The following is a 27,886-nucleotide window of genomic DNA, read 5'->3' as shown; positions in this document are numbered from 1 at the left end:
GCACTCTCCCCACCCGCAGAGCGGCACTGCTTTGACATAAGCAGGTACCCTTAGGAATCCACGCACACACAAACTACTTTGAATCAGCTTGCAGAAGCCCTGTTTGTTTTAGATAGCTGGAAGATAATGCCACAACAAAACCTAATTGTCTTCTCGCTCAACTACAAAAAAAAAATCCAACACAGCCCTTTGTCATGCACACATTTTGCAGTGGAAAACAGCTCTAATGCTGGTCATGAAACAGAGAACTAAATCAAGACTTGTTAGAGAACAGGGCGAGATGCTCAGAACTTGCCCTTACACCCTGCTCCTTTCTGAGTTCACTGAACCCAAGCCTGTTTTATATTACCAACGTTATTTGTGCCAAGTCAGTGAAGGGCATCTGATGTGCAGTTAAGTGCTTGGCAGGCAGAAGCTTGCTAGAGTCGCCATCAACCACTCCCATTCCCTTTCACTGCTGTCCTTCAAAGGTGGTGGCCAAAGAACACCAAAGAGCACAACCCAGTAGTTGCTTGACAGTCTGTATGACGTAGTGCTCAGGATCTGAATACAGCACAATGAATGGGGCTTGCAGCTTTAGGCTCATCAGTTGCAAAGTTTTTTAAAAAAAATTGCTGGAGTCACAACAGAAGTTAAACTTAACTTGGAGATTAAAATTCCCTTGAGATCTTTGGAAACTGTATCACTTTTCTGCAGTACTAGTTTGCAGCAAAGTATGCAGTGTTAATTATGTATTTAACAGGAGATCAGTTAGTGCCGAAGGTCCAAGCAGGAACTGACACAGGTTTGTTCCCAGCATTAACAGAGAAGTCAGTGACACGACTCATTCTTAACACTTTTATTCTTACAGTTCTAGGTTTGAACTGTACATGCAGAGTTGCATAAGTCACAATAGAGATTTACAGTGGATTCTATTCTATGGTAGAGTGCAATCCAGAATCCTTAAACAGTATAAAAACAACTTTAAACGTCAAGACCTTGTTAGGAGCAAAAGGGTTAAAGCTTCCCCAGGTATTTCAGCTCTCATAGATACCTAGTTACTAGGTACTGTATGTTAGACACATGTAGAGTTGAAGAGCTGTAGAACACTAAACAAACTTGAACATCCTGATGTCATACCATCTTTGTTACTTCTTTCCCACATTTCCGGCAATTAAGAATAAGTCAAAAACCCTGCCACCTGCAACCAGCTAATACAGACAAAAATAACTACTCCTTACTTGCCTGTTTAGGGTTGTACAGTGTTAAAGAAAATATTCCCTCAATGGCATTTGTATCTCACATCAGCTGAAAAAGCAATGTAACAAAAATAAAGGTATAACATCTTTGAAAATAAATATAAAGAGGGAATGCAGACAAAGTGTCAAGATTTTTTTTGGCAGGTAACATTCATAATATACAAAATATAACTTATTCGTATTAGCCAAGGAAACATTCATGAGTTCCTGTAAACTGTTTTAATCCACTTCCTCCATGCGTGATGTGTCATCATCTCCTTCAAGGGGTGGCATCTCCTCAGTAACTGCTGGACTGGCTTCTTCTGCAGCAGTATCATCTTCATCAATGCCTGTTCAGGAAACACAGGTACCATTAACACTGGACCAGAATGCAAAGCTTTATTCTCCCTAGCACTTCAACTGATCGAGGGTTTCCCTTTTCCAGAAATACAAAGAGGCACACAGGTGACACCCAGACACTCTATACCCTGCAAGGGCATGTAAGCACACTCACAACTTTATTCAGACATAGGACAGATTTCTAACTCACCCAGGCCAAGTTTGATCATTCTATAAATGCGGTTGGCATGTGTCTGAGGATCTTCTAAACTGAAGCCAGAGGACAGGAGTGCTGTCTCGTACAGCAAGATGACAAGATCCTTCACAGACTTGTCATTCTTATCAGCCTCCGCTTTCTGCCTCAGTGTTTCGATGATGGAATGATCAGGATTAATCTCCAGGTGTTTCTTTGCTGCCATGTATCCCATTGTGGAGTTGTCTCTTAATGCCTGCGCTTTCATGATCCTCTCCATGTTGGCAGTCCAGCCATATGTACTTGTTACAATACAGCATGGAGAAGTAACTAAACGATTGGACACAACCACCTAGGAAAGCAAATATAAAGCAAAGTCTGTAATTTAAAATTTCAACACATACACTTCATTTACTGCCCCTGCTGATTCAACCAAGCCTCAACTCTCTGATGCTGCTGCATGTTACAGAATACCTAAGGCTCACGAGATAGAGCTGAAGAATTTGCAATACCAACAGAACCACCTGCTTCACTAAAAACCAAACCAGGCACCTTCTATCCAGAAGGCTTTATCTTGCAGAGCAATTGCTACCTCAGGCAAGGCAGAAAGTCGTAACAGATATGGTTATCTGCACCTTCTCTGCAGCAACTTCATTTCAGATTAAACATGTTACAAGCACAGAGTACTACTAATTACCTTTTCTACTTTCTTTTCAAGGATGTCTTTCATTATTTTGCAAAGGTTTTCAAACTTGGCTTTCTTCTCCTCCTGTTTCTTTTTTTCTTCCTCATCTTCTGGAAGCTCCAAACCCTCTTTTGTTACAGAAACAAGGGTCTTGCCTTCAAATTCCTTCAGCTGCTGCACACAGTATTCATCAATAGGCTCAATCATGTAGATCACTTCCAGGCCATGTTTGCGCAGACGCTCCACAAAAGCAGAGTTGGCCACCTGATCTTTTGTTTCACCTGCAAGAAAGGAACAAGAATGTCACAGTTGTGGTTTGAACCTCAGCCTATGCAACACCTCCAGTGATGCTTCATGTCCGTAACAGGGGAAAGAAAAGGGGTACAGAACAGGTATGACAAGCTACTGCAAAGATTAGGCTGGCCTGACTCAAAGCCTTTCAAACCGACACCACAGCTTGTAATACCTTCACTAGTTTGAAAGTAAATTTACACTCCCTGGAATGCCAGGCAAGAAATATTTCCCATCCCTGCCAAGGGAAAAACTGAGAAGCCCTGTCCAGCATTTACCTTTTGAAAAAAGCCTTAAGATCTGATGCCCAAATAGTTAAACTAATTTGAGCATTAGATCTTAGTAATTCAGATACTCCTGGCCAAATTTATTAGCTAAAGCTAGAACAAAGTATCTTAAAAGGCACCTCAAAGACTCCAATGCATACTTTCTGGGCTTATGGCAAGGGGGCAGAAAGGGGAGTAAGCTAGCTGTGCAAGAGCACAACCTTAAACAGGATTCTCCCACTCTCAAGGTGGCAGCACTGACACTAAAAACCACGTTTCAAAAGCAAGGTAGTAACTGAAGAGTGACCATTTTATTATAGGTCATTAAACGGTACCACTCCTAACAACAGCGGTTAGCACTGAAGCAGTCCGTTTCATCCACGGGGAACATCTGAGCAGTACTCCCTGTACACTGGCACGGGCAGTTTACAGTACAAAGATCATTATCTGTAGCTAGTTCTGCTGTCCTCATGGACACAGTACCATATTGTTTCAAGGAACCATAACCGTAACAAGTATCACAGGCACACCCTGCATAATGCAGTCACCAAAAGAACCACAGTGGTTATTTCCCATTTTCTAACTGCAAAAAGATAAACCTACATATCCACCTGCACTTACAGAAAGTTTCTGCTCTCAACTCACCAGTAATATAGTAGACATGTTTCTGGTTTTCCTTCATCCGAGTGCAGTAGTCCTTTAGAGAAACCATTTCATCACCAGATGCAGATGTGTAATATCTCAGCAATTCTGAGAGCTTCTTGCGGTTCTGTGAGTCTTCATGTATACCAAGCTACAAAAACAGAAGGAAAAAACCTAACTATTAAGTGATTCCTTTAGATAAATACTGACTGTAGTAGTTTAGTATTTCAGGCATAACAAGTCTGTAGCTTCTACAATCAATATTATTAAGCAGAAAGACTACAAACCTTTATGTTCTTGGAGAACTGCTCATAGAACTTCTTGTAATTCTCTTTGTCTTCAGCCAACTCAGTGAAGAGTTCCAAGCACTTCTTCACCAAGTTCTTCCGAATAACTTTCAGGATCTTGCTTTGCTGCAGCATTTCACGAGAAATATTCAGAGGTAAATCCTCAGAGTCTACCACACCTCTCATGAAATCTGGAAGAGGATGGTGAGAATTAGCTTTGCAAGTCTCAAGAAAAGTCAACACTTCAGGGGCTTCACCCTTTTATAATCCTATAATACAGGTTGGAAGGGACCTCAAGGATCATCTGGTCCAACCCTTCTTAGCGAAAGCATGGTCTAGACAAAGTGGCCCAGCAGTCTGTCCAGCTGGATCTTAAGTGTCCAATGTTGAGAATCCACCACTTCCCAATTATGAATTGGTTTCTACAGAATTCTAGAGGACAGAAGAAACAAAGCAATGCTTTCAACTGCTCAGGTACTTCCTGATCAGTTGTTTAGGGCTTAGTCTTTCCCTCCTCCCAAATTTCTTCAAATATGAAAGGAACCTACAAAATTGCTAAGCAATTTCTCTAACACTGGTAAACATTTTCCACAAAATATACTCACTTAGATATTCAGGGATCAGTTCCTCACAGTTGTCCATGATGAAAACTCTGCGCACATACAGCTTGATGTTGTTCTTTTTCTTTCTGTTTTCAAACAGATCAAAGGGCGCACGCCGGGGAACGAACAGAAGAGCTCTGAATTCCAACTGCCCTTCCACAGAGAAGTGCTATGAAAATACAAGATAATTTTAGTCAGTATGCATAGCTCTCACTTCAGTGACATTTTAACAGCTCTTCAAATACAGAGGCAAACGATGACCATCTGAGACTTCAGAAAAATACAGGAGGCAAGACACTGGTCAGGAACAAGTACTTTCACCAAACATATCCAAGTTCTGTTCAGTTATTACCAGGCAAGCAAATCAATTCAAAAGACATTCTGTTGCCTATACTATACACTGAGCTTCAGGAAGCATGCATATTCTTCTAGCACTTCCCACCATAAGCACACAAAAAGGAAAACTATAGTCACTCACCCATCCCCTTTAGCTGTAGGCCTTTTCAAAACTGTGGTACAAACTCTAGAATTTACATTTATCTAAAACCTATCTCCAAGGTTTTCAATTACACTTTGTAACAACTAAGCTACAAAGTGGGAAGCCATCTGCGCTTTTACTTACTGCAGATTTGATTATAAGCACAGCCTTAACACTAGCCAAAACAACTGCACCACCAAGTGTCACTCTCACACAGTGAAGCACTGGAAACAGCATCACTTCACTAAGCAACTTAGCACAGTAAGATCTGAGACAATGGATCAGAGTTCAGTAACATGTTTAGTAAGCTTCCAGCTTTAGTGGCAAGTATAATTGTGCCTGAAAATACAACTCACTTTGACAGCCAAGTGGTCTTCCCAGTCATTAGTCAGACTCTTGTAAAATTCCCCGTATTCCTCATTGGTTATGTCATCTGGATTCCTGGTCCAAATGGGCTTAGTCTTGTTGAGCTCTTCCTGATCAATGTACTTCTCCTTAATCTTCTTCTTTTTCTTCTTATCTCCATCCTTCTTTTCTTCTTCCTCATCAGAACCAACATCCTCAATCTCTGGTTTGTCTTCTGTCTTTTCCTCCTTGTCTTCTTTTTCCTCTTCCTTTTCCTCAGCCTCATCATCACTCACCTCCTTATCACGTTCCTTCTCCACCTGCAAAAAGAGATCATTATTAGTTCAACTCAGGAAAGAAGTTTTATCATTAACAGCCCTAAAGTATCCCTTGTCTCACAAAGCTAGAAGGTACATAAACACATCAAGTTCTCCTTCTAGACTCAACTAAGGACTTACTTACGCTCTTGGTGCTCTGACACAAGTGGCATTTTGTTTCCACGTGTGCAGTAATTTATGCTTATTTAGTTTTGTTACACTGACTTTCCACTAACAATACACCGAGATGTAGTTAATTTACTCATTGGTTTGGAGACTGTGACACTACTAGCTGGGAAAAACTTTTTTTACTTAGTTCTGTAAAATAAGATCATTATCAACAGAACTGTATTTCCAAAAAGCTACAATCCATGCAACATCTATAACAATTTTAATAAAAATACATGCACGGACAGCTCGCTCTTAAAACTCACTTATTTTAAGAGGGCAATACTTTAGTCAAGGCACTTACAAAGAGTGTAATAGGATAGCCAATGAACTGAGAATGCTTCTTCACAATTTCCTTGATTCGCCGCTCTTCCAGGTATTCAGTTTGATCTTCTTTAAGATGCAGGATGACTTTTGTTCCACGGCCCAAAGGTTCACCTAGAATGGAGTTCACAAGTTTTACTTGCACAGGAGCAGACTAGGCTTTGACTAATTCTAAAATACTCCTCTAAAAATGCACTCAGTAATTTCTTCACACTGGGAAAATGAACTTCTGTGCACAGAAACAGCCTTAGACACTTCAACCTTGCTTGCACCCAGCTTGGTTTTCAAATAAGCTTAAGGAGATTTTCACTTAGCAGTCAGTTCCTGTGTCATCTTTCAAGTTTTTCTATATAGAACTATGCTACAGACCTACAGAAGTATTTCCATGTATAAGCTCTGAAAGCTTAATCTTCATTATAACACACCCTCTACTCCAAGCATCCCCCTTGCCACGCACCAACTGTTACTCAAACTGGAACAGTAAGAGAACAGTTGTGCCTGCACTTGATCTGACACAACTGCTACCCGTCTTTTCTTTTTCAATGCACTAAGTTGACATCTGAATGCCAGAAGTCTTTAAAAAGCAGACTTGAGCAGAAACATTTAACACTCACCATTATCAAGTCTGACAGTGAAAGATCCTCCAGCTGATGACTCCCAAGCATACTGCTCATCGTCATTGTGCTTGGTGATCACTGTCACTTTTTCAGCAACCAGGTAGGCGGAGTAGAAGCCAACACCAAACTGACCAATCATGGATATATCAGCCCCTGCCTGCAGTGCTTCCATGAAAGCCTTGGTACCAGACTTGGCAATAGTACCAAGGTTGTTGACCAGGTCAGCTTTGGTCATCCCTATGCCTGTATCCACAATGGTCAGAGTACGATCATGCTTGTTTGGAATCAAGTTAATTTTCAGGTCTTTTCCAGAATCCAGCTTGCTTGGGTCAGTCAAGCTCTCATACCTTATCTTGTCCAGAGCCTGTAAGAGAAGAGGCAGGCTTTAACATTCCCTATTCCCAGGGATTTCAGTAGTCCTGTTGACCTGAACCAGTATAGGAATTACAGTACTTACATCTGATGAATTGGAAATCAGCTCCCTCAGAAAGATTTCCTTATTGGAGTAGAAAGTGTTGATGATCAGAGACATCAACTGAGCAATCTCAGCCTGGAAGGCAAAGGTCTCCACCTCCTCCTCCATTGGTTGGTCTTGAGTTTGCACAGCTTCTGGCATCTGTAAGGAGAGGGGGAGTTGAAATCCCATCCCGGAACAGTTTGGTGCAGGTACCCTTTCACAGGCAGTGGCAATGGCATTCTGAGATAAGGGTATTTAACCACGTGGTTTTAAATATAACACCACAGGAACAGAAAAAAAATCCGCAAATCTTATTTCCTACCAGTAGAAATTCAGGAATTGTGATGAATGCAAAAATCACATACAAGATGTTAACTACAGATTTTCTTTACATTCATTTTGGTTTGCACTACTTAGATTAACAGAGAACTTCTCCCCTCACCTCCATTAATTTATAAATTAATGTATGACCCTTCCGCTTGTGACAGACCAAGAAAAATGCAACTGAGAACTTGGCCCAGCATTTGAGAGGTTAGTTGCATTACTCTGCAATCCTCACAGTAAAGTCTCTATTTGTAGTACTTTCCTTTTCTCCCATCCACCTCGTATTCTGCTTATACGAGTACTACCTTTAGATACAAACACTATCTACAACTGTAACTTATGTACCGATACGGTCCAACTGACCTCATTACTCGGCCCCTACACTGAGCTATTATCCGAATTTGACCGACCGCCTGCTGCGTACTATATCTTCTGCATGAGTCAAGACTCAGGAACAACAGATGCAACTCAAAGGAAAACACCTCCAACCGCGGACCCCACTTCAACGGTTAGAGAACGAATGCAGATCAAACACCGTAACACTGCAACCCTGAACCACAACGCTACCCAAGTAAGAAATAACAGAGCCAGCCCACAGCTACCGGAGGGGGCTCCCCACGCCCCAGCCCGGCCGCCGCCCGTTAAAGCCACGCACGAGCCGCGGGCGGGAGCAGCCGCGCCGCGCAGCGCCCCCTGCAGGCGGTCCTCGGAAGCTGGAAAGATTCTAGAAACTGCCAGAGCCTTCCCCGACCGCCCCCCCTCCTCCCTCCGCCCCCTCCCCGTCAGCACCACCACCCCCCCGCGAGCAGGGTGCGCTGCCGAACAGCACCCCCTCCCCCGCTACTCCCACACGCCCGCCTTAGCCGCTTTCGCCAGCGGAACCGCCCGCTGCGGCCCCTCCATCTTGCGGTCTCATGGCCGAGCGCCCATTCATTGGGAGCAACGCTCCCTCGCTGCCCATCCCCCGCCCCGGCAGTGCCGCTCCGTAGCGACGCGTGGTCGGGTTACCCCCCGTTCCACCCCAGTCCACCATCTACGCTCCCCTCAAGAAAAGAAACCACCTTTCTCTACCCGCCAGCTCTGCTAACGGAAAACCTCCCACCCCGCGTTATCCGCCGGTTTTCCCCTCTCCTCCCTACTTAACTTCAGAAACAAAAGAAAATAATTACGTTAAACATGCGGGCTTTGGAGATACCGCCACCTCGCCTCCTTCCAGCCATACCCAGACTTCAGGACTCAGTGCACCCCCCCGAGCCCACTTCACCTTTAACGGGGACTAAATGGGGAAAAAGAAAAGGCACGGCCCGCACCGCGCGGCTCCCTGCCTCCCACTCCCCCTTCCCCCCCACCCCGCACCCCCGCTACCACGCGGAGGAATGCAGCGACCGCTGCAGTTTAAGAGAAAAAAGCTCCCCCGCAACAGCCATCCCTTGTGTACAACCGGCTACCGCCACAGCCGCCTCCACCGCTCACCTTTGCAAGGGGGGATGGGCTGCTGCTCTCCTCACTGAAGCCGCAAACACACTCTACCCGCACACTTGTGCCTCCAGTAATGCGCGCTCCCCGCCGCCCGCTCGGCTTATATACGGCCGGCGCCGCCTCCTTCCAGAACCATCGGGAACCTTCACTGACAGGCACGGGGGAGGGGGCGGCGCGGCGCTGGGGGGGCACGGGGGAGCGGGGGCGGAGACGGCCGGCCACGCCGCTGAGGGGCGGGGTCGAGCCGCTGGCAGCCAATAGGAGCCATCCGCGAAAGCCGTCCGTCACAGCTCGAGTCTCGCGCAGGCGTCTTCCCTCGCCTGAACTGTCGGGGGGAGGGGGGGGGGGGGGGGGGGGAGGGGAGGTGGGTCCCGCGCATGAGCCGGCGGCTGGAAAAGCGCGCGCGCGCGCTCCCCGTTTGTCCAACCGCCGGCACGAGGGGGGAGGGGCGAGTGGGCAGGCGGGCGCATGCGTGGTGGCCGCCTGGGGTTGGCGATTAGGCGCGCGCAGGGTGCTGAGGGGGAGGGGTTCGTGGGGGATTGCGCAAGTGGCGAGTGACGTCATGCGCTGCCTGGCGCCTCTCAGAACGTCCTAGAAGCGGGCGGGGCCCGGCCCGCTGCCCCCGCACCCCACCCCGCCGCCTCCGTACCCCAGCCCCCCACCCCGCGCCGTGGAGAAGGGGCTGGAAAAATACGGGGAGCGGGGCCCGGCAGCGGGGTGCGGGGCAGGAGCCGCCCTCTCTCCTCTCAGCTCCCCTTTGCCTCCGCTGGTCAGCCGCAGCGGCCGGGCTGTGCTCGCCCGGCCCCGGGCGGGTTATGCGCGCCGGGCGGCTCCCCGCAGGCCGGTTATGCAGGTGGCTGCGGCTCTGCTTGCCCCCTCCGGCCGGGGCGGGATGGGGAGGCTGCGGGAGGGCCGGGCACCGCGTCCCTGGCCTGGGTGGGTCGCGGCATAGGGGTGCTGTGGTAAAGCGTTTCGCCTAATCAGGGAAAACAGGGTCACGTCTCGCACAGCAGCTGCGCCTGCAAGTTGAACGCAACCGTGCCTCTTAGTCTGTGTATTTGTTCAGGGTAGAAAGAGTCAAGGGATCAAATCCAAGCGGCTCAGAAGACCAACATAGCTCTGTAGTTACTGAAGGATTTAAGTGCTAATAGTAGACATGAGATGGATGCCAGTGCAGTTCAGTTTGTTAAGAGCCCAAAGCCTGAAACCTGCTGAGATTGTCAGCCTGGACATGGCCTTTGCCATCTAATCTGCAGGAAATCTCAGCTGATGATCAAAGGGCACAGCTACAGGCATCCTTATACCTTAGACATCTTGCATAAAGGCTTTGATAAGTACACATCTCATTATACCCAGTAGCTCTGTGATTACAGCATTCAGCAGGGGTGTTATTTTTATATCCTGAACGACCTGATTGGCAGCAGGCAGTTAAATGCAGGTCTTCCTTGTCTCAAGAGAATGATCTGCATCACATGTGCTCCAGAGCAGGCTTCTAAAACTTTCTTCTTGGAGCTGATCCACTTTTGGAGATAAAAATACCACGTGAAGCTGCATGTTACAACTGCAGATTAGTGTAAGCATGAATGTAGACAAAGTCCTTGGTCTAAAGAATAGCTATTTATTTGAAGAATAAGAAGGATGTTATTTCTGTTGCAAAAATCCATTCCAGGTGCAACTTCTTGGCATTTTCTGTTGGCTCTTAGATGTACCCCAGACAGCTATCTAGTTCAACATCTGACTGACTTTCAGGAATTGAATTTTTATATGCCTAACCTGCCCTTCTGCCAGTTACGCATCCTAAATTACACTGGGTAGTGTGCCCGATGAACTAGATACTACAATACTTAGGTCCATTAATGTATTTAACCAAACGTCCTTATGCTGAATTTAACATTCTTAGCATCAATTGTCCCACAGTTTGACCAGTTTACTGGTCGCCATACTTACCATACTTATACCATACTTATATTAAGTATGCATGTAAGACATTGCGTAGGACCCGTCAAGGAATTAAAATGACAGCTCATTTCATTGCAGTTTCTGCAGTATCTGGATCAGTATCTGCATTGGTGCAATGACTTACAGGACTCTGCCTTTCTAAGCAGTGGTGTTATAGCTCTGACCCAAGCAGTTGGCCAAAATACAGGGTCCTGCGGGTTATTTTAATTGGAAGGAAAAATTAATTGTGGTGCCAACAATAACATAGGAGGGTGTGTAGATAAGCTGCTGCTCATCTGTACAGCACACGGAAGAAATCAAGGTTATTTGCTCACAATTCTAAGGCACCAAAAAAGCTGGATCTCAGCTAACGCTTGGCCTAGAAAGTTCTGCGGTTCTGTCTGAGTCACCTTTTTGGTGCTCGCCCTGGCTCATGGTTTTCTGTACCTTCTTTGAGTCTGATTTTGTGGTGCTTCTCAATGTATTTCTTTCCCTTTCTCTCAAAGACACACCCTTCTATAAAATAATAAGCACCAAAATCCTTTCTTGAGTATGACGTGTTCTTTTCTTTGCATAGTGACTATGATTTCAGTGGTCTGACAGCTGCTTTGGTTGTCTGCTTCTGTAAAGGAGCTTAATGGCTTTTTACCACTGTATTAATTAAGTGTAGCAGTTATACCCAAGCATAACAATGCAACTTTCATGTTTTTCTTCCATTAAAAATAGTCCTAGTATAAATTCTACAGGATATGCCTTTTAGGCTGAAACCCTCTTACATTAAGATTCCATTAACTGAAAAGTTTTCTAACATTTATTTTGGTCAAAATAACTTCTGTAGTTTAGAGAACTGCTAATCTATTACAATTTATGAAAATCTGTCCAAGCATTTTTTTCCAATAATATCCTACTAAAATTATTTGTGTGCTTTCCTTTTGAGATGTCAAAAATTTTCAGAGTGCGACTTTCATCAAAATATTCAATATGTTTTTCTGAATAAAATATTTTCCTTTTTAATCTCTAGATTAATGTGGATTCAGTCATTCAGACTTAGCGATATAGGTGATTTTAAGCATGTGAAGAGCTGTGTAAGGTTTTGCATATGTCTGCAGGATCATGTGCCTTTATACTGTCTAATGTAGCAGTCATATCATTCTGGTTTTCTTTTGTGATTGTGGTGTTCAGCTTTTAAAAGCAATCTTCAAAGGCAGATTGATTTCTTTTGTCAAAATTGTTTGACAAGTGCACTAGCAGAAAGTAATCTCATACCAAACCATCTAAGTTTTCCCAGCTCTGCTTAACCTAATTTCCTGTGTAAAGCAAATGTTTTCTTTGTGACCTGTGAATAATCTATATTCTTTTTGTTCTGTTATGCAGTGAGGGCTAGTGAAGATAAGCACTTTGTCCCTGTGGTTATTCTATTTTAACTGATCCCAGTTTTGTATTGCTTCAGTTTTAGGATAAAAAGACTGGTTCCAGACTTGTTTTCTGTCAGAGTTAAATTTGGGGGAAAATCTGAGCAAAATAGTTCCATTTTTTCAATCAACAGATTAGCATACTTTCATATTTCAATAAATAATGATATTAATGGGGGAAAGGCTGAAGCCTGATATCTTCAAGTCCTACATTCGCACTCACTTGTTCCATCCCGTATCCCCTAGACACTCCTGACCCCTCTTCTCATCACCCCAAACCCATCAATCCTTCATCTGCCTTCCTTTAATGTTGCACCTGAATGAGAAGCAGTACGTACCACGTCTGGGGCACACAGATGTGCTCGGTGAAGAGCTAGCCATTGCCTCTTAGCTGTTAGGCCAGCCAAACAGGGAGGATAAAGCTGAATTCTCACTGCCCCTTCCTTCAAAAGAGGCAACAAGAGCCCATGTCTGTGATCTCTGTTCATTTGTTAACTTTGATTGAATTGGTTAAATAGGTCAAAAGTATTAGGGAGGGACTGATGGACAGCAACAACGTCATTGCAAGTGCTTAATTTCCTTAGGAAACTAGACTGAAAACATTCTTCCATTTTTTTAAACGACCATTGTAGCCAGTGTCTGAGGGATGGTTACATGTGATTTCATTTTTTCTGATTATATAGTATTAAAATAAATAACATGGGGCAACTGCCATTTATTCAGTAAGATTTACTACTTCAAACATACCCTAAATGCGAAGGCAAAACACCCCAACAACCACTGTATTCAATTCTAATTCAAAATTCGAAGCCCAGGCAGGTGGTTGATTTGCCATTTTCTTGTCAGAATCTAAGCAACTTTTGATTTCAGAAGATTCACATTTGAATCAAATGTTGAAGAACCAGGTCTTCTTTAACCAGAAGCTGTCCCATCGTGACAAGACGTGCTAGGAAGTTGGATACATTGCTGCACTGGCTGCATGGGCCTCAGTCTTGTCTTTGCTGATTTCCTCAGGATTAGTCCCATACTTGTTCCCCATATACATTTGCATCATAATCAAGTCTTTAATTACACAATTTCATAGAACTCCTTGCTATATGAAAGTTACAAAACTAAAAAAGAACAAAGTAAGAGATAGCTGGAAGAAAGTTACTTAATGTTCAAAGCATTGAAATAACACCCAGGAAAACTGGGTTTTATTCTTGATTCCATCAAAGGCTGCTTCTGTGTTGCTGAGTAAGACTTTTTTTATTTTTATAAGCCACAAAGAAATTAAATGACATTTGCATAGAGAATTTTAACTTCAGCATTTAACTAAGTTTTGAGTGCTTGGTGTTGTAGCTTTAATGCTTTTATAACATTGCTTTAAAATTAATTCTGTTTGAGTTCTGAGACTCTGTTTGAGTTCTGAGATTTGTCATGTTATCTTAGTGCTTCAGGGTTTACTTAACGAAAACAAAACAGCAGCAACTGAAATTACCTAAACAGTAGATTTCAGAAGACAGACATAAGTAGAAAGATGTGGTAATATGTGTCTAGTTTTCTTTAACACATGGGATTATGGATGTAAAATCTGTGTTGTCATAATGAAATGTAAAGCTGGCTAGGATCTCTGACTGAGCAAAGCTTCATGCTTTCTTAAAACTGTTCCGCAGGCTGTCTTGTCTCCTGCTTGTCTTACTGGAAGATGAAGTGATCGTAAGATCTTTAGGTCACAAAAAAAAAGTGATTCATGCTAGAAATAGGATCGATAGTCACTTAGAAGGAATATTTTTGCGGTGAAAAGGTACTTAAGAGGCGGAGAACAAAATGGATCTCATCAAGTGTAGTTGTACTTCTGAACTGTTGGTGGCAGCAATAATTGTATGGACCAAGGGCAATATGTACACATCTTTTTTTTCTAAGAGTTTATGGTTCTTGAAGTATTTGTTAGGGAGTGCAATAACTGTCAGAGTCATCGCTCTCAGAAGGAATTCTGAAGGGACTGAAACTGTTGAACAAGAATAAATTTGTTACAGCAAGTGTCAACAATTCCACTACTAACAAATGTCAAGTATAATTTACGATAAAAGCTCAGCTGCATAGAAAGACTGAGAGAATGAGCATGGAAAAGGCCTGGATTCATGGAATGTTAACATGGCCCCAGAATAATTGTTTAATTTTGTCATAAATTACTTTATATGCTGTTTGTCACAAAATTAAAAGATTTGGTTAGCTTTATAACCACTACAATTTCATACTTTAAATTTGTCCCCATCTTAATATTCCCTTGTGACTGGAACAAGGGATAGTGTCTTCATAGTTTTATACCTTATATAATGATTTACACTTTTTGAGAATAAATCCATAGTTATGCACTTCTTAGCCAAAATTATATGTACAAATCAAGAATTATACCTATACAAACTTAGCAACATAGGACACTTCGTCTTCCAAAGAGTTACAAGTGTTTCTTTCCAGTATCTGGTTCCGCTTTTTGCTTTAAGGAGCAATGTGAGAAAGAGCCGTAAGAAGCCTTGGCCGGGGGTTTCCCATCGTAGCTTGGGAGCTGCGTTTAACCTAGGCCCTTAGCTTTGATCCTTGCCTGAGCCATGCTGCAGCTGTGCCCGGGTTCACCCTTGTACTTTGCTGAGCCCAGCCTTCCCTTGCTGACCTCAGCTGCTTGGCTTGTCCTTGGACCTACTTCATTGTTACAGATTTGTGTGGTGATCACTGAGCTATTGGCTGAAACATCACTGGACCAAATCTCCTTTTCTTGTTCAGGTACCATGGGATTATGACCCTGGGCACCAAGCTCACTGCCCCTGCCTGCCTTGTTTTCACCCTTGGCTCCCCGCTCACCCTCCCCTCTGGAGCAGCCTGCTCTTTTACACCCAGTCCAGTTTCCCCTTGAAAGAGGTGTCCAGGTAGAACAAGGCCAGGTTGGACGGGGCTCTGAGCAACCTGATCTAGTTGAAGATGTCCCTGCTCCTTGGAGGGGGGTTGGACTGGATGACCTTTAAACGTCCCTTCCAACCCTAACTATTCTATGATTATCCAACACCTCATATTCTGGAAAATTGCTTACAAACCTTGTTATAAGTCTTTTTTCCTTCTGATAGTCAAGGAAAACTTTGAAGAAATTTATTATTACACTTTTTCTTGTCACCTTTGTAATTCTGCTCTGCAGCCAGATCTGTGAAGAAATATTTAAAGTCAGCTATTCAGAATTCAATACACACTGGAGTATACTATGAGTCTGCTGCATGCCTAGAAGTTTCAAATTTTATTATGAAGTTATCTTTCAACAAAGGTTTTAGAAGTCATAGGAATTTAAAAAATCTGCAAGTTCAAGTTCCACATTTTTCAAGAAGGGAGATTATTAGCATTTAAAATAGATGTCCATGAAGTTGATTCTTTCTAGTATTTCAAACAATGGATACAGTCTTTACTTGAGCACTCTATACTTGTAAGAAAAGGCAAGGAATTCGTTTAAATCTGTCCATATATTCTCTGGGTAGACTCCTTAGTACATGGTTGATAGATTTTTTTTTTTTTCTGTCTTTCAGATAATACTTTCATTTTGTTAGACAGATAAGGAAATGTTAAGGGAAAATACAGGGTACTAAAATTACGGAGTCCTTTCAGATAATCACAGATTAAGGCTTCATAGCTATCCATGATGAACGCTCTGCTCAGCCTCAGTTTAATGTTATTTTCCTGCTGTGTCAGACAGATCATAAGATTCATTTATTGTGAAAAACCAGGAGAGCTCTGAATCCCAGCTTTCTCTCCACAAAAGAATGCTGAAAAAAAGAAGAGTAGCAGTAAGATAATTTTGATTAAAGCTGAGTACGAGTAGGTACTTTGAGAAATTTTGTCAAGAGCTGTGTAAGTACTTGATTAATCATGTACAAATCTATCTGCAGGCTACAGTAACCAGGCACAGTCAATTAGAGGGAAAGTCAGTTTTTATCTCTTTCAAAGAGATGCTTCCTGCCATACTGAGGCAAATCTCCTGAAGTAACTTGGCTGTTTATATGGAAATCCTGCTTTGCACTCAGCTGAGCTGAGGATATTCTTAGCCAGTTAATATGCATGTCAGTATGATGCAGCTGTTCTACAGCGCTTTACATTGTGAAAGTAGGACAGACTAGAGTTACTAGAAGTCACCAGGTTATTTCTTAGTCAGAATGGTGCTGGTTAATACTTGCCAGGAGATATTTCTGCCTTTTTTTTCTCTCACCATTGACAAAACAAAATGAGAGGAAAACCCTCCAGAATGGCTCTTTCAGCTGGGTGGGAGTCACATTGACTCCTGTGATTGACAAAACTCTTTCAGATACTGACAGCCTAGGATATCTGCATCTCTACTTCATTTGAATTGGATATGTCTGGAACACTGAAAGTGCCTTTATTTTGTCAAATTCAAGTCACTTTTAAAATTTCTAGTGTTAAAATAAAATCAGTAAGGTCACTCTAACGAGAAGAGTTCTTTATTTAAAATAAAACTGTAAAAAACTGATGACAGAATGCCTTTTCTGTGCCTTGTTCTTGCTGTGCTTCACAGTAGATCTACAAAGCTAAGTTGCACGAAGGGGCAGTAAAGGATTAGGATACTAAAAGAAGGGATTTTTCAGCTTTTCTTCTTAGCACAGCTACTCTTCCTAATGACTTATCTAAAGTTGTATTTCCTCAGACCATTTGTTCAAAATGAAATATCTCTCTTACTTGTAGTTCTGTAGAACTGTTTCAAGTTTGATTCATCTGAGAGAAATACAGTTCTGAATTTATACCAAATATAACCATGATGACTTGGCTTCCTTCTCCTTAGTTGCCTGAGACAGAAAATTAGTGAGCCATTCTTTTCTCTAGAAACCTCTGCATTCACATTCCTATTATATTCTTTAATTTGCATGTTATTTCCATCTTGATTGACTTCCCTGTGTGTGATTGCTTTTTTAAGAATAAAGGTCATTGTAGGTCATACAAGAAGTATTTCCAACTCTGCCTTGTAGTTTTGTAGAATTCATTCACAGAATCATAAAATCATTTAGGTTGGAAAAGACTTTTAAGATCATTGAGTCCAACCATTAAAAATTCATGAAATACCGCTGATACACCTGGCATTCAAAGTACCTTTCTAAATTGCCTTCCACTCATCTATTCTCAGTTTTGGAACTAGAGCCATAATACCTAGCGCTTAAAAGCCAGAATTACTAATCAGTCAGTGCCAACCAGACCTCTTTCAGAAGCATATTTAAATATGTCAGGAGATTTCTTTGGCTCCAAATGTACAACTTTAGGATATATCAGTAGAAAATACATATTCAGAGCTTACTGCTTCACCTGCTTAATTAGTATCTTCATCTACAAATACGTATTTTCATTGTCAAGTAGTCCAGATTTTAACAAAAGCATGAACCGTGTCTTACTATATTCACTAACATACATGTTAGCCTTATAAAACATCCTCTGGGCTGGTGTATGAGAAGCTCGGCATCTAGATTTGACTGATACATGGTATAACTCTATCCTGCATAGATAGCACTCTTAAAGAGATCATTAGGAAAATAAACTGAGAAATTATCATATATCGGAATGTTGAGTCCTTCTTGTAAAGGTTAATGCTAACAGTACAAAGAGAGCTTAGTTAATGTTGTGCTAGTAGCATCTGGGAATGATGCAAGGACATTAGGTATGCAACTAGTGTTTCAAAGCATGTACTATTAGCATCTCAAACAAGGCACTTGCAAAGAGTGTAATTGGATAGCTGATGAATTGAGAATGCTTCTTCACAATTGCTTTGATTTGCCTTTCTTCCAAATATTCTCTTTGATCTTCCTTCAGATTTAGGATAGTCTTTGTTCTACAGCCATGGGGTTCCCCTTGAATGAAACTGAGAGTTTTAGTGGCAGCACAAATGGCCAAATAGCAAGCTTTTTCTGAAATGAAGGGGTAATATCAATGCAAAAAGAAATTCTTAATCATCATAGGCTACCTGATAATGATAAACTGGTGCTTTATAGCTATTTTGTGCTCCAACAAATGCAACAACTACAGCAATTATACCATTTCAATGTATATTTCCCCCAACTTTCAAAACCCTGATGAAGCACAGCAGTACTTAGCAACATACAAACTGCAAGAGGGAGTTTATAATGCAGAAGTTCATGAAGTTTGAAGTTTTTCTTTAATTATTATACATACTAAAAATGAAATGCAGCAGTGGTGCTGTATTGTGTAACAGCGAACTCCGTTCATGAACATTTCTCATTATAAATGACAGCAAGAGAGCCTTGAATTGAAGGTGACATATCTACTGCCTGTCTTGTTGCTTTGTGAGCACTGTCACATTTGCAATCAGGTAGGCAGAGAAGAAGCTGAGCCCAATCTGACCAATTCTAGAGGCTCCATCATGAGCAATGTTTCTATTAAGGCTCTGCTGCTGGACCTCACAGTAGTAATGGGGTCAGCTTTGGTCATCCTGTGCCTTAATCCATGATGGTCAGAGTGCATTTGTGCTTGTCGGGTCAGTCATTTCCAGGATCCAGCTTGTTTGGATCAGTCACAGACTCAAGTCTGATTTTCTCCAAGACCACAACAGAAGGCTTGAGCATTCTCAGGATATACTTAAGAATTTAGGCAGTGTTTTACTAGCTGAGTCACAGCTAGATTACTTGCAACCAAAGAATTGCAAACTGGCTCCCTCAGAAAGGTTTTATTGCTGGAATAGAAAGTGTTGATGAGCAACTATTTCAGCCTCAAAGGCAAGAGTCTCCTCCTCTTCATCCATGGGCTGATCTTTAGTTTGCACAGATTCACTATTAATAAGGCTAAATAGCACTGAAACCTTACTGCATGTATACTTATACACACACACACTAGACTGTGGCATATGGCTTTTAAAACTTAGTGAAAAAATACAAATAATTTTGGATATATGTCTTGAGAGCGAAGGACAAAGGAATATAATTATTGTTTCAGATGTATCATTAATACTCCAATGTATATTTTGGATTGTCACTTCTCTCTGATTTCTAATTTCTTGCTTAAGTCGAAGATACTGTAGGATGAATAATTGTTCAATCAAGAGGAATTTAGTAGGCTTTTTAATGCAGTCATGTTAGACTGTATTACAAAACAAGAAAAGTCATCACAAGATTTGAAATATTACCATGAATTAATTACCCATGTAGATTCTGGTACATCCCAGAGCTGAAATTGTACAGTTATGACAAAATAACAAAGACTGGAGATTCTCACTCTCCTTTAACTGAAACACTACCTGTATAGGAACACTCTGAGGTAATTAAATTTTAAGATTAAGCTTGAAATTACTCTGGGAGAATGAGGGATATTGGCTCAGTTGGTATAATGATGAGACTGCAAGGAAACACATTTTTCTGAAGGGACATGTTACAGTGTAAAGTTCCTCCTGTTGATCATTTAACAGTAACCAAGTCTGAAGCCACCTAAAGATGTAGACTTCCTATTTAAGATATGCTACTATCTAATGTTCCTATTTAAGTTATGCATAAACAGCCCCCCTTATTCACCTGTTTTGAATAAAGACCATGAGAGCCTTGTGTCTCGCTACTAATTGGTTTTATTTTGCCCATAGTTCTCTCCTGTCACAGCTATGGGAAGGAAAGAAGACAAGAAACAGAATAAATTATAATTTAGACTGACTTGAATGATTTAGAAGATTACGACAAGATTATGTTTGAATTTTCCAAAGGGAAGTGATGGAGAGAAACATACTGTAGCCACATTTCAGCTTACCTTAGCAGAGCAACTAATCTTAATCAGCTAAGTCTTGCAGTAAAAGAATCACTGTCATCACTCATCTTTCTGCAGAATTTACTCTATGTAGGTAACCTTCAAACGACACTTAAAAAAAAAAATCAGCCCATCACTTGGTTTTGACATGCAGCAGGAGAAGGAGAGTAGAGAGAAACTGAACAAGACTCCTTAGGCATGGAGCAAGGCAAGAGAGGTGCTGAGAGTGTATTATTCTGACATACCACATATTGAAGGCTGAGTTTGCTAACCCACGTACTCGAGGCAAGCAGTCACCTCATTTCTTGTTTAGAAACTATGATCCTGATCCTGCACTTCCAAAGAGCTTTTATAATCATTTCCTCCTACAGAAGGTAAGTAAAATGCTGAGTAGTCAACACTACTCAAAATAGTGTTGACTTACATGGATACTGCACAAATATAAATGATAATGTTAAGAGTAAACTTAGAGAATCACAGAGTGTTTGAGGTTGGAAAGAACCTCTGGAGGTCATCTCATCCAACCCCTCTGCTCAAGCAGGGCCACCTAGAGCAGGTTGCCCATGACTATGTCCACTAACAGCTGCTCTGAAACAAACTCATTGATGGGTGACATCCCTTTGCAATTACACAAAGTGGACTGCAGCCCTCCCTCAGAAAGAATCTTAAATCTAAACTTTCTACCGGAGCAGCTGATTCCACCCCGTCACACATGGCCTCAGCTCAAATAGCACTGAAGAACAGAAATAGAAGGTATCTCTATTTGTGAGTGGGAGGTGGCTAAAGTGCATTAACGGACTGTTCATGTTTCTGAGTGCAAATGGAGATAGCAGCACCCTAACTTGTCAGATTAATCCATTAAAGCAAAAGACAGGCTTAGAAATGATGTTAATAATATACTAATGAGGATTCCTCCTTGGTGCTTGCGCTATCGCTACAGCGGGCAAAGGGAGGAATATGGGTCTCTGTGTGTGCCCTCCTGCCCATCTAAGAGCTGCCACATGAGAGTTCAGCATGAAGTCTGTCCAGTTTGCAGTGCTGTTAGAATTCACCAGATGGGGCTAATACAGCAAATATAAATATTCTCTGTAGACGTCATGCTGAACAAATATATAGAGATAGGTAGAGAGAGCAATATATATTTGTATGTGTGCCACACCTTCTAAAAGGTGGTTTGTTTCTTTTCTTTTAAGTTAATCCCCTCAATGAGTCCATTATTTATAATAGATACTTTGTTTCAGTAATGTTGTATGAATTATATTTTTAACTATTTATCCATTCACCACCACCCCACAAACCAATATCTGTCTCTGGAAATTTGTAGGTTAGATCAGGCTTGCTTGTTTTAGTGTTTTTTTTTTAATCTCTAAACAACTATTAAACCACATATATAAAAATTGAAGGGTATATGTTGTCTTCAGTTCCTAGATGTTATGCTTTTTTTCTATGTGTAAATAAAAATTAAAAAAAAGTTGTAAAAATTAATTTAAGCTTATAAATGTGTATGGCTTTCCCTTTTCATCTGGTACACTGATACAGCGACTGATCCTGTCTTCTAAGTCCATCTCCCAGATTTGGTTTCATGTAGAGACTCTGAACATATTTAGACATCACTGTAAAGTTTTAGTTAGCTGATTTTTAAAAAGTAAATCCCTTTATGCCAGTGCATCTACCAAACATCCTCATCTGTGTCAAATCACTGAATTGGGAAGTCAGTATTTGAAAACTGAAAGTAATTGCTTGTGAAAGATGTCAGACTGACGCTCTCTATGTTCTAACATTTGTTTAATAAGCAATTCTGTCATTTTTACTATAAAAGGGGATGAAAATACAGTAAGATTTAGTATGTATCTACCCTATATTTATTTTAGCACATTATACCTACTTATGAAAATAAAGATGACAGTGAACAAATAGTCATCAGATGGCATTTAACTCAACTGACTGAACAGCTATTGGGAAATAACATGAATCGTGTTATACCTAGCACCTGGTCATAGAAAGATGGAGGCAAAAGACAGGGAATCTCACACAAATGTGCATATTTGATTAAATGATTACTGAAAAGTATACGTTACATAAGAACATAATATTGTATGAGATGGATAAGGATGATAGTTTCAGGTAAACCAGAGAAGCAGGGACCCAAGAGCCTACTCTACAGAAGTAATCTTCAAACCACACTTTTCTTTAGTAATCCCATCGCCTGCTTTATATAGAGAGTAAGAGAAAGAGAGCAGAGAGAAACTGAACAAGTCTAATTAGGCTTGGAGGAAGTCAGACTTCCAGTTTGACAGGCACTTAGACTGCTGAAAGCCTGAGTAATAATAATTTTTTATGATGAATTAATTTTTTTTTGTGTGATTAAATTGTAAGGTACCTATGATAATGACATAAAAATATATGCGTTATAACAATAAATCTCCTTTCTCCTCAGCCAGCCTCTCTTTGTTCTGTAGATGACAAAATCCCTATCAAAAAAAGAGAAATCCCACTTTGATGGAAAAATTGTATTGGGAAGTTTTGTCTAAACAGTTACACAATTTAGAAAATGCCCTTTATACATGCCCTTGTTGATTTGCAAACCAAAGTAATGAGCATGACCATAATAACGACCATAGTGAAGCCAGCACATCATTCAGATAAATAAGCGCTCCTTTCTTTAAATGTCCAATGATTCAGCTAGTGCTGAATGAACAGCCAGTGCTATGCAGTATCCAAAGCTCCTGTGCTTCAGTGAGCTCATATAAATACTCATAAAAGGTCCCATTAGAAGATCACATATCTAAAACTTTAATGCTTCATCTAAAACAACCTGTAGGCAGCCATTCAGGCCATGGAACTGAAATGACACTTATGACACTGATGAAGAACCTCCTCCTATGACTGAACAGAAACCAGATAGCCATTTCTCTTCTGAAGCTCTCTGCAACGTGTTTTGAGATACTGCCTCATATGAGGAAGGTGATAAGGGAATGTAGAATGTGCTAACAAGTTTTCAGTCCCTCTTTGAGAAATACACCAAAGCAAAAAAGATCTCACCATCAGTTAGGTAGATGACCTTGGAGAAACTGAGGAACCTAGGACAAATTTAAGATGTCCATGCACATAACGTCTCTTCCATGCAAAATGTTCAGAGGCTCTTGATCCCGGTCACCTTTTAGAACTTAGTCACTTCTTTATTTTAGGCTGGTAATGCTTCCATTTCCTTGGCTTTTGAAGTCCATTCTTTCCAAAGACACGTTTCTCAGCTTTCCTTATTTCCTGTTCTGCTTGGGGAGTCTTAAATCACACAATGGCAGCCACATTTCTTGCATGGATGACTGCTAACTAACTGTTGCTCACACCAACTACAGATTGCTTGGCTGACCTGCAACACTTGTCAATAACTATGTATTGTCATAACATGATAACATGAGCTTCCCAATGAAAACCAGCTGAACAAAATAGCAGATTCTGATGGAAGAGAAAATAAATTTGAAGCATTTTTTGTACCAAATCTTTTGTTGCTTGAGTTACAAACACACAAGAGTTTATTCAAGATTGCAGTTTAGGAGTGTTCTTTGCATTCTCAGTGGCACTACATTCTCACACTGCAGCACTGATAAGCATCACTGTCTAGAAATTCCAGTTTTGTAAGAAACTCAGTTGTTGCTGCTGGCCAACAGTCAGACCTTACTTATTCAGAGGTTTGTCATTCCTCAGCTAGATTGCAGCAATACCATATGTATGGATAAGATGTCTTCCGTAGTTAGAGAGTTTTGAGAAGTACATAATGCTGTAGCACATTAGAAACATAAGGTATTTGTGGGCCCATCAAACCAATTTCTCTGTCTTTCCATAAATTTAAATTAAATTAAATTCATTATCTCAGTCTTATATTCAGAGAACATAATTTCCAGGACAGCTACAGCTTCAAGACAAGAACTGTTGTTGACAAGAACAGCACTCTTCACTCTGGAGGTAAGGTAGTCTGTTCAGGAGACAACTTACAGAGAGCTGATTGCAAACAGCAAAATGAAATCTTCCAAAGACACAACAGAGTTCACTGTCATCCAGTCTCAACTGCAAAGCAGATTTCTTTTAGTTTGCCTTCTTTAATCCAAATGTTTAAAAAATATCTATTTATTTTTAAGTAATAAAACCCCCAAACTACGAAAACAAAATGTTTCACGTGCTCTTGCTCTTGAGCAGGGATGAGAGTACGAACAACATGCAATGTATTCTAGCGTAGCAGAAACTTACTTGATAACAGTCTTTCACTTTGTAATACATATCATAATGCATCACCTCATGTATTTAGTGTTAAATGTATGTGGTGGTTAAGAACAAAATCTTAATGCAAATAAGGAGCTATTAAACTATGCCATAAACAGTATTTCTCATGATGAAAGCAAATTAGACATACCTTAATGTACATGTAAGTCATTGGAAATATATTTCCAACGCTGTAATTCTTTTTTTCCTCCCGTATCAAATGGAACTTGCATGCCATTCTCCTCACCAGCATCAATCTTTTGACTCACTCAGATGCGTTGCTTATGTATCTCTCTATGCCTCTGTCTGTTAGCAATTCCCATACGTTCATAATTTTTTACAGTTTGACACAGTGCAGAGCTTTTGACTCCTTTGACTCTTAAGCCAGTCACACACTAAATGCCTGAATTGGTTTTGGCATCAGAAGTCCAAGCAAGACTTGACAGACCTACTATATTTGCCAGACACTGCAGGAATGGTTTCCCAGTTCCTGCCTCACAATCTGCAGGCAGCGTAGGCTAGAAGAGATACTGTTTGCATCATGGAATATGGGAGTGGTCACCATCCTCTTTTTTTTTTTTTTTGGCTCAGAAGAGCTGGTAAAAGTATAACTAATATCTGTTGTTGCACTTTTCGGGAAGTAACAGATGGCATTCAGATTCAAGTATAGAAAAGTTTTGTTGATAACTGTACTTGTATTGCGTAAGTTTTAAGGCTGCAGTTTCCTCATGGCTGGCAAAAGCACTATTAATACTACATCCTGAAAAGCTGCAGGACCAATTTGGGCCCTGAATAAATCAATCTCAAAGGACCACACTATTTTATTAATGTTAGTGAATTTTGCTCGTCTATTTTCCAATTTGCCAAAACATGTGCAAGAAGTAAAGGCACAATACAGCAGTGATTCTGACCAACTTCTATTTCTTGTGCAGTGCACACAAAACAACACATCTAGGGGTGTCCTCATGGGGTCATTTCAGAACTATTAGCTTTGGTTAGCTTAAAACAGAAGAATTTACAAGTGGTACAGAGAATTTTTTCATAAGGCTTAAGTCTGTAATCTTTTTTTTTTCCCATTCTATAACCAAGTATTTGGTGGGTATTGTTGATGGGGCCATACAATAGTGTTCTTGTGACTTGCAGCTGTGTTTTTCAAATGAATATTTGTCTTGGATTCTCTGTGGAATCTCTCAGCAGCTTTTATTGATGTTTCTTGGTAAATGTTAAACACTACATCAATTCTTTGACTTTCTGCACCATCATGTACTGCTGATAACCAGGTACTTGTTAACTTTGTTTATCCTTTGGATCATACTCATACCATCAGTGACAGATGGCCTGCTGTGATTTCTGTATGATTTGCATTCCACACAGTCCCTCTACCAAAGTTTCCTGCTTTGTTACTCAAAGTGATCCATCCAATGTTGTCAGTGTGTAATGAATAAGACATACTGAGTATGCCTGCTTGGAGCAACACTTTTTTTTTTTTTTTGTTAAATCCTTGTCTGTTTTGAATATTATTATTAGAGATCCTTGCATTTCCTACTCATCTTTTGGTGACTGAAAACACCCTAACCTTCTCTCTGAAAGTCCATTCATGAAATTTCAGCATGAAAGAGCCACTCTGAAGACAACAGTTCTTAAAATAATTGCAGGTCTGCTCAACTACTTTTTGTGCTTTTAGGAGGTCATCAATACCATCTGGCAGGGCTGGTTGATAAGCTGACAAGATCTATTGGTCATTATTGATTGGCTTTATCTTAAGAATTTCAGCCTAGCTTTTTGTTTGTTATAAACAAAATTAGTATAAAACCAAGTTTGATTTTCTGTACTTGTTCAGATATTCACTCAGATACATACTCAATTCTGCATGATTTAACCTGGAGATCTTTAGCTGTTTCATGTCTCTCAGCTACATTGTGCTAATATTTTGATGGTCAGCAGCAAGATAGTATTCAGCTGCAAAACTACATCTCCTTTAACTAAATTGATTTGAAACTAAATCTCTTTAACCCCCTGGAGTCTGAATGGACTTCTGTGGTTGAACTGAAGTCCAGTGGAAGAAAGTCTAGTGGAAAGAAGTCTAGTGGAAAGAAAGGCATGTCCTGCTTCCCTCTGGCTCTGCTGTGCGCTTCTGTCCCTTACCTTACATAGTCAGTGTTTTTCATTTAACCTTATTCATTTCACATTTGCAGGGAGTTTAATTCTCTACCCATTTATCTTTCAGAAATGGCTCTCATGAGATCAGATTAGCACTGCTGCTGGCAAAGAAAGCAGCAGCTAGTTGCAGACAAGAAAGAAGAGAGGACAACCCCTTTGCAACAACACAGCTACACCATGAAACTACACCTTTTTATTGTTAATACAAGATGATCTAACTCTGTGCTGCTTATCTTCCTCTAGTTGCACATTCCCAACTCCTTCCTTACTTTGCTCTAGCAATTCTGTGATGAGTTGGATCAGCCTAGTTGCTGATCAAGATTGCTTACCTGAGAACCTGTCATTTGTTAGTTTTCAAGTTGATTGGACTCACCCTTTGGTTGCATAATTGCTAGAACTGATGTAAGGGAGGTAATGAAAATACATATCCAAACCAGAGATGTCAAGGCCCTTCTTTTACAGTTGGAGATCAATCTTAGATTAGTTTGAGTCAGTCATAAGGTTGTAATTAGACAAAATCTTTAAGCTGAAACTGCTGCCAAAAGAAACAGTCCTGCCTCCCTGCCCACTGAAAACAATCCTTTCTAACCCTATGCTGCTTCTATCTGACATTGATCTGGTTCACCACGCAACACAGCTGTTTTTATAGTTGCATGATGATCAGGACAATGAAGTGAGTTATCTGACAACCAGTTTTTCAGGTTAACACTTCAGGTCAACTCCCCAGCCTGGCTCTGTGTGTACCTGGCAGTTTAGAGGCTGGTGCGGAGCTGGAGGGATGGCGGTACAGTCTCCTTCAGGGGGAGCGAGGTGGGTGTGACACGACGTGTCAGAAGTACAGCTGCACACTTGCATTTGCTGTCTCTTAGCTGACTTACCCATGGATTCTCCCAGCAGGGCTTACCACCCCATCTGACCAGGCTCTCAGGAGCTGGCAGGTGCGCCAGCAGCAACCTGTGCACAAAGTTGGCCAGGGCCAAACCGAACGAGCCTGTCAGCTCTCACCTGGGAGCCATCACCCCTACAAAACGGCGCTGCCCCAGCGCCCAGGCACCGAGGCGACGGATTCTCTGTGGGCCCGAAAAGCCCGTCCTCACACCCACCAGCCGGAGCCCGACTCCACCCTCTCCCCATCCCTCACAGCACTCATACCCCAGCAGCCACCCTTACACCCCGCCGCCATCTTGAGCGACCCCTCGGCGGGCGGCCTGCGGCCCCTCGCCCCGCCCACCAGCCCCCCAGGCCCCGCCCCTTCCCGCGAGGGCGCACCCAGGGGCAGCCAGCCCGGCGCCTGCGCAGACGCGCAGTAAACAGGCTCCGCCGCTCC

The 27,886-nt window shown here is 41.5% G+C and overlaps 1 protein-coding gene across 1 annotated transcript; it reads right to left on the bottom strand.

Moving 5' to 3' along the window:
• Positions 1 to 823: 823 nt before the first annotated feature.
• Positions 824 to 9,180, bottom strand: HSP90AA1 (heat shock protein 90 alpha family class A member 1). Its single transcript, XM_086748219.1, has 11 exons — positions 9,026 to 9,180; positions 7,229 to 7,387; positions 6,769 to 7,135; positions 6,135 to 6,268; positions 5,357 to 5,665; positions 4,526 to 4,691; positions 3,921 to 4,111; positions 3,637 to 3,784; positions 2,447 to 2,715; positions 1,768 to 2,101; positions 824 to 1,567 (listed from the first exon to the last, which is right to left on the bottom strand). The coding sequence occupies exons 2-11, from the start codon at positions 7,385 to 7,387 to the stop codon at positions 1,458 to 1,460; spliced, it is 2,187 nt and encodes a 728-aa protein (XP_086604345.1). The 5' UTR covers positions 9,026 to 9,180; the 3' UTR covers positions 824 to 1,457.
• Between the last annotated feature and the right edge of the window lie 18,706 nt (positions 9,181 to 27,886).

The sequence above is a fragment of the Chlamydotis macqueenii genome, chromosome 5 (genome assembly GCF_036417535.1).
Source record: "Chlamydotis macqueenii isolate bChlMac1 chromosome 5, bChlMac1.mat, whole genome shotgun sequence".
NCBI lineage: Eukaryota > Metazoa > Chordata > Aves > Otidiformes > Otididae > Chlamydotis > Chlamydotis macqueenii.
Note: the sequence above shows the minus strand (reverse complement) of the source record. Positions and strands in the feature narration are given on the sequence as shown.